This window comes from Physella acuta, unplaced genomic scaffold, assembly GCF_028476545.2.
Source record: "Physella acuta isolate Inbredline_101_S28 unplaced genomic scaffold, ASM2847654v3 ptg000871l, whole genome shotgun sequence".
NCBI lineage: Eukaryota > Metazoa > Mollusca > Gastropoda > Physidae > Physella > Physella acuta.
In genome coordinates, this window is record NW_026732388.1 from 296,602 (window position 1) to 303,699 (window position 7,098).

At 38.0% G+C, this 7,098-nt stretch overlaps 1 protein-coding gene across 1 annotated transcript; it reads right to left on the minus strand.

Annotated features, from left to right (window-relative positions):
- Nucleotides 1-1,854: 1,854 nt before the first annotated feature.
- On the minus strand, nucleotides 1,855-4,520 carry LOC131952381 (uncharacterized). Its single transcript, XM_059315005.1, has 3 exons — nucleotides 4,452-4,520; nucleotides 2,957-3,224; nucleotides 1,855-2,213 (listed from the first exon to the last, which is right to left on the minus strand). The coding sequence occupies exons 2-3, from the start codon at nucleotides 3,165-3,167 to the stop codon at nucleotides 1,963-1,965; spliced, it is 462 nt and encodes a 153-aa protein (XP_059170988.1). The 5' UTR covers nucleotides 3,168-3,224; nucleotides 4,452-4,520; the 3' UTR covers nucleotides 1,855-1,962.
- Between the last annotated feature and the right edge of the window lie 2,578 nt (nucleotides 4,521-7,098).

Genomic DNA, 7,098 nt, shown 5'->3' on the forward strand with positions numbered 1-7,098 from the left:
CATAATTTGTGAATTCGACAGTACCAATGCTGCCACTGAAAATATCTGCTTTAAAACACTATCAGTAGGTCCTTAAGGACGATACTACCCCCACCCTCCTTTCCCCCAACCCTTACCCTACACCCCACCCCCCGTGAAAGCAGCCTCCTCTTAGTTACCTCCCCTAAGTTTAAAATCGTTTCAAACTAAATTATCTGCCACTAATAGCCGTCACTAAACCCGGCTCTACGACTGTAAACATTTAGCGGGAACCAAAGCTCACCAGACCATGTAGGGGTGGGGTGGTAAGGAGCGCTTTTACAGCTTGTTTTCTAGCGTCTCCCAGAAGAGAATTATATATATATATATATATATATATATATATATATATATATATATATATATATATATATATATATATTTGGATTATAAGTTTGTTAGATTAAGGTCATACAATTGACATACAATAGCAAATCATTGTTCACATTGGAATACGATATGGGTATTTCGTTGACTGGTTGATTGTATAATAAATCAAGCTAGAGGAAAAAACATTTCTTTTCTAAGTGTTAAAAGAGTTATCTAGTAACCGATCCAGTACAAATCCTGCGATTTTTGTTGATGAAAAAGCGCCCCCCCCCCCCCTTCCCGACCATCTTGGACAAAAATGGTAGAGCTAATTTTAAACGTCACTAACTCTTGTTAATATGTTACACAATCGTAAAATACGCTTTAGTTCCATGGGTTCTTTTCTGAGTGATATGGGTTATTTATTCCTTAATTTTTCCGATTTTAGTCTTCGAAAAAACGCCCCCCCCCCCCCCCCATCCATCTAGGAAAGCTGGAAAGCAGTTTTTCCGGTCACTGTTTCTTAAGGATATACCTTACAGTTACTCAATCAAGGTAGAAAACAGTTAAATCAGTATGCAAAGGCTCTCAGCCGTTAAATTTCTTTACTTTGACTGTTTATAATTCAAAACTGCAGCTTAAAATGAGCTTGTAATTTTTTTTTTCTACCCCTTTTGGCGCCCCCTTAGGGTCGGCGCCCGGGGCGACCGCCCTCCCCGCCCTCCCCTAGCTACGCCTCTGAAATACAGTTACCTTATTTGAGCGTAACATTTCAATTTTTTTTCCGCTTAAATTTAAATACAAAATAGATGTTAAATAGATGGTCTGTGTTGTTTTTTTTTTTAGCTGCGATCAATTGTTCTTTTCGTAGCTACCCCCAAACGTTATATTATAGCTGCCCGTCAATGTTCTATTTTAACTACCATCAAATGTTATATTTTGCTGTTAATCCCAAACGTTCTATTGCAGCTACCTCACAAATGTTCTATATTAGACACCCCTCCCCCCAAATGTTCTATTGTAGATACATACCATGCTCTATTGTAGCTACCATCAATTGTTCTATTGTAGCTACCCCACAAATGTTCTATTGTAGTTACCGACCCCCCACCCACAAATGTTACATGTAGGTACCATCAAGTGTTCTATTGTAGCTACCATACACATTTTAATTTTCTATTTAAATGTTCTATTGTAACTACCCCCAAATGTTCTATTACAGCTATCCCTAATGTTCTATTCTAGTTACCCCCAAATACTGTATTCTAGCTACCCCTAAATGTTCTATTCTAGCTACCCCAAATGTTCTATTGCAGCTACCCCAACTGTTCTATTGTAACTACCCCCACATGTTCTATTCTAGCTACCCCCAAATGTTCTATTGCAGCTACCCCCAAATGTTGTATTCTAGCTACCCCCAAATGTTCTATAGTAACTACCCCCCCCCCCCCCCAATGTTCTATTGCAGCTACCCCTAAATGTTCAATTCTAGCTACCCCCAAATGTCCTATTGTAACTACCCCAAATGTTCTATTGTAACTACCCCCCCCCCCCCAAATGTTCTATTGCAGCTACCCCTAACTGTTCTATTGTAGCTACACCCAAATGTTCCATTGTTCTATTGTCCATTGCTGCCTACACCTTGTGGACAAAGTAGATGGGTTTCCCCCGCTCCCTGCAGTAGTGGGTGTAGGGCGGGGGGTACTTGACCACGCCCCACTGGTTGGGTATCATAGCTGGCATCCACGGGGGGCGGTAGGACAACAACTTCCGCTTCTTCCGGCACTTGTCCGGCCAGAAGTCCTCGCTGACCTGACAGTCGTCGTCACATTTGTTCGTGTCCACCGTCTTTTTGTGTGGTCCCTCAAACAGCGGCCAGTCGAACTCTGAAAGGTCAAAACATCAACATTTGGGTCAAGATCAGCTGTGATAGTTAAAAACATCAACAATTGAATCAAGGCCAGCCCTGAAAGGTCAAAATATCAACACTTAAGTCAAGGCTAGTCAAGCTTTTAAAGATCAAAGCATCAACATTTGAGTCAAGGCTAGTCAAACTCTTAAAGATCAAAGCATCAACATTTGAGTCAAGGCTAGTCAAGCTCTTAAAGATCAAAGCATCAACATTTGAGTCAAGGCTAGTCAAGCTCTTAAAGATCAAAGCATCAACATTTGAGTCAAGGCTAGTCAAGCTCTTAAAGATCAAAGCATCAACATTTGAGTCAAGGCTAGTCAAGCTCTTAAAGATCAAAGCATCAACATTTGAGTCAAGGCTAGTCAAGCTCTTAAAGATCAAAGTATCAACATTTGAGTCAAGGCTAGTCAAACTCTTAAAGATCAAAGCATCAACACTTAAGTCAAGGCTAGTCAAACTCTTAAAGATCAAAGCATCAACACTTAAGTCAAGGCTAGTCAAGCTCTTAAAGATCAAAGTATCAACATTTGAGTCAAGGGCAGTCCTGAAGGTCAAAAGATCAACATTTGAGTCAAGGCCAGCCCGGAAAGGTCAAAATATCAACATTTGGGTCAAGCAAAGATCAAATAAAACCGTGCCGGTAAATTAAGAACCAATCAAGCCGTGCACGGCAAAACCAACAGGAACAAAAGAAAACAAACGTGTACGTCAACTTACGCTCCGGCTGTAGTGGGGGCAGGCGGCAGTGGGGTGGTGTAGAGGGGGGTGCCGGTGGGGGCGGGCAGGGCCGCACGATGGCCCCATCAGGACAGCACCTCCACCAGTCGAACATGTGACCGGAAGTGGTCGGGTCGTAGGGCTTCTGATGGCACCGCGAGCGGTCGCAGCTGTCTGCCTGACCCACGTGACTGTCCATCTGGCTGTTCATGGTGCCGTCTGATCTGGTCACGTCACGGGCCACAGTGGGAGGGGCGGGGGTGAGATTCTTGTGGAGGGGAAATAAAATCAAGCTCAGAAAAAAATAATCTTTAACAAATGTATTTGAAAAGCTTGATGCTAAAAATATATGCGATATGTATACATTAACTAATGGAGTACTTAATTATGTCTTTGAAAAATGGACACACCATACTGTGGAATACCAATATTTCTAAGACCACTTAGAGGGTATCGGACTTACATCAAGATATTTTTATACCGTATCGTTGATGCGTTTATGGTTTCAGTTACATAAAGAATGCAAGAGTCAGTGGCGTAGGCAAGGGGGGTTAGGGGGGGGGGGTTATAACCCCTCACATGGACTCACACCCCTATATATATATATATATATATATATATATATATATATATATATATATATATATATATATATATATATATATATATATATATATATATATAAATATATATATATATATATATATATATATATATATATATATATATATATATATATATATATATATATATATATATATATATATATATGATTTTATACATATGGAAAAATATTTGAACCCCTCCCATGACCAACTCCTGGCTACGCCACTGGCAAGAGTTCTAGGGGTAGAGTTTGTTGTATATTAGAGTATCGATACTAGAAAAATACGTTTACGGTAAATCCTTTGGATTTTTTATTTGTCAACATCGAAAGGTGGGATAATTATACTTTTGTTGAAACGAAATAAAATTATGTGTTAAGTAGCTTGAATTTAAAAAAAAACAAGGTTTTTGGTTTTGAAATGTTGAGCAATGTATGTCACTTTAAACCATAGGTTTAATTCACATAACAGTGTAATGGAATGGTTAATGAAATGGTTAGAGCTTTTGAGCAGTGTATGTTAATTTAAACTATAGTTTTAATTCACATTACAGTTAATGAGCTGGTCATTCCACTTTTTCTAATATAAAAAAGTATAGATCTAGAATCTAATGCTAAAAATAGTTGTGTTATAGTTAACAACCAGTCCTATCAAGTATTTAGATCTAGATCTAGGTCTAGATCTAGAATCTACATATGGATTCTAGATCTAGATTAATAATAAATAATCAACATTTCAGCTAAAGAGTTTCGATTGTATAAGGCTAGTGCCAACATCCACGGGAATATTGGGACCTGATGAAAGGAAATCAGCTAGATTACTCTATAGTAGTCTATAGCTAAATGCCAAAGGGCCTTAGTCTTTAGACTAACTGTTGTAATACAACAAACCTTAGGTTTTATGTTCGTAATGTACTGTGCTTATAAATCAAACAAACATCTTTAAAATCTTCCTTTCAGCTGTCTCTAAATAAGGTGCAAAACTGCAATGTTTTTCGGTGTGCAAAAAGTAACTTCATTGACAAAAAAATAAATAAATGAAAAGCACTAATTTATAGAATGAGCAGAGGCGTAGCGACCCTTCCCGGCGCCCGGGGACATACTTTCAATTTGGCGCCCCCCTCGGGAGCAAATTTTCGATTTGCACTCCCCCCCTCGAACTTTTCATTTGCACCCCCCCCTCGAACTTTCGATTTGCACCCCCCCCCTCGAACTTTTCATTTGCACCCCCCCCTCAAACTTTCAATTTGGCGCCCCCCCCCTAAGGTCGGCGCCCGGGGACATATGTCCCCCCCCGCCCCCCCCCCCCCTCGCTACGCCTCTGAGAATGAGAGGGAATTGAATACACATCCGATTGTGATGTTTATTTCTGTCTTAAGTTTAAACAAATTCCTTATGTAAATAGTCAGTGCTCTTTTTTAGTTACGCAATTGGAGCTTAAAAACAAGTTCTAAACCTTGAAAAAAAGGTTTTTTAAAAAAGCTGAGACGTATTTATTGTTTCCATCTTGTAGATTGGGGTCGTCTTGTTTTATTCTTGTCATGGGCTGTAGGTGTGTAGATTTTGACAACCTAACTTAAACGGTACTTGTTTTTTGGTTTTTCAGAAACTGGAAGTAGAGTAAGTACCTTTTCCGGTTACTGGAAATCGTTCAAAAGTCGACACACTCAAGAAATTTTATGTAATGCCTCTATATATGAAACTTCATCAACATAACTGAAACGGCACTAAAGTTATCATGTTCACAGACAGACACACAGACATACAGACAAAATTGTAAAACTAAGTTTTTCAAGTAGGTGTAAAACGTCGAGGACTACTTTTTATACGAGAAAGGAAAAAAAAGCAAATCACCCAACTGAAAAGATGACGGTCAAAGGGAATTAACCAGGAATTTATCAAAATACTTTTAAAATGTTGCAGTTACGTACCTTACAGATTGTTTCTCGTACGAATAATCGGTATGATATTATAATGTTGTAGTTACGTACCTTTATTTTTTTTCGTGTCTAATTACATTTTAAAAGTACAAGCTGCCACAATTTAAGCATGACAAGCTTTCATCGCCACAAGGAATGAATCATCTCGTATGACTTGAACTGAAATTGATTCAGCATCAGCCATTTGTTTATGAACTTCGATACATTTGTGTACTACCTATTTTTGTATTAAAATGATATGATACGCACAAGCAAAATCTAAACCGCACTTTAGAAATCAAACTAAATATAACTGAGCACAGATATGTGATAATAAAAATGTGTTTCTAGTGTTAGTAAATGCAATTAACATTTTGAAAGACAATTGCTTAAAAACTCTTACTCAATTCATAAAATATGGTTTCGAGAGGTTGGCCTAAAAGGCTGTATTATTTCAGAAACATACAACGACTTGAATTATCTGTAACTTATACTTTGAGTGTAATAAGAATACGCTTGCATATATATATATATATATATATATATATATATATATATATATATATATATATATATATATATATATATATATATATATATATATATATATATATATATATATATATACATATATCTAGAGAGAGAACCTTGCATCTAAGCTCAAACTTGACAAAAGTCGCATTTAGAGTCTCTTTTAGGCTACTCTTCGGGGCAGGGGAGGTGGGGGGGGGGGGGGGGGCTGAGCCCCCGACGAACGTCTACTGTTCCCTGTAAAGAAATTTAATTTATATAGAAAATAAACTTTTCCCCGGAGAGAGTAGTTCAGCCCCTCCTCCCGGCTTCCCCCCCCCCCCCCGGAAATTCCATATGTCCCCGTTACTATCAGGGGAGAAAAAAGTTAAAAAGAAACACTGGTCGCATTTAGTCATACAGACTAAAGGTAGACCCTGCTTCTATAATGCTGATCAGTTTCATTCAGACTTTTTTCTCGGGGGGGGGGGGGGGGGGGGGGGCTGACGCTTTTAAAGTATACATTTTCTATATAAATTGTATTTTGTTGGCGGGGGGGGGGGGGGCGGTAGACGTTCTTCGGGGCTAATGGGGGGGGGGGGTGTCTGCCAACCCTACACCAAAGGGATGCCTGAAAGAATCTCAGCATGTAAACCACTTAAAAATTAGACAAATTAATTTATATTTAATTATTTATTAATTAATAATTATTATTGTGCACTTTTCCAGCATTGGCTTTTTAATCCTATGTTTACTCAAGAATCAATGACGTCATTTAATTTTATGTACTTTCCCGGCCTAAGAACTGCACATTCTTCGTTTCGTTTTGAAAACTTCCTAAATGTTTCTTGAGAGGTCACGTTCTTTCACTATGCATCTTTTAAATTTCCTTGTGTTTTCTCTAGAGCCTTCCTAACACACAGAAAGACAAACAGACACCAACGGACAGAAATAATAGCGAAACTTTTATTATAGATAGATAATACACTTAGTAAATTTGTAACAGGAATTGAAATTTTTAAAATTAAAATGTAAGTAGAAAAAGTTTACTTTCATTTATAAAAAACGTCAGTACTTTTTGAATTTATTTTTGGCTAATTTTACCACTT

Excerpts from the sequence above, each read along its gene's own strand:
- LOC131952381 (XM_059315005.1), bottom strand. The coding sequence starts at position 3,167 with ATGAACAGCCAGATGGACAGTCACGTGGGTCAGGCAGACAGCTGCGAC. Across the intron at positions 2,214-2,956 it reads GCCCCCACTACAGCCGGAGC|AGTTCGACTGGCCGCTGTTT; the intron begins GTAAGTTGACGT and ends TTGACCTTTCAG.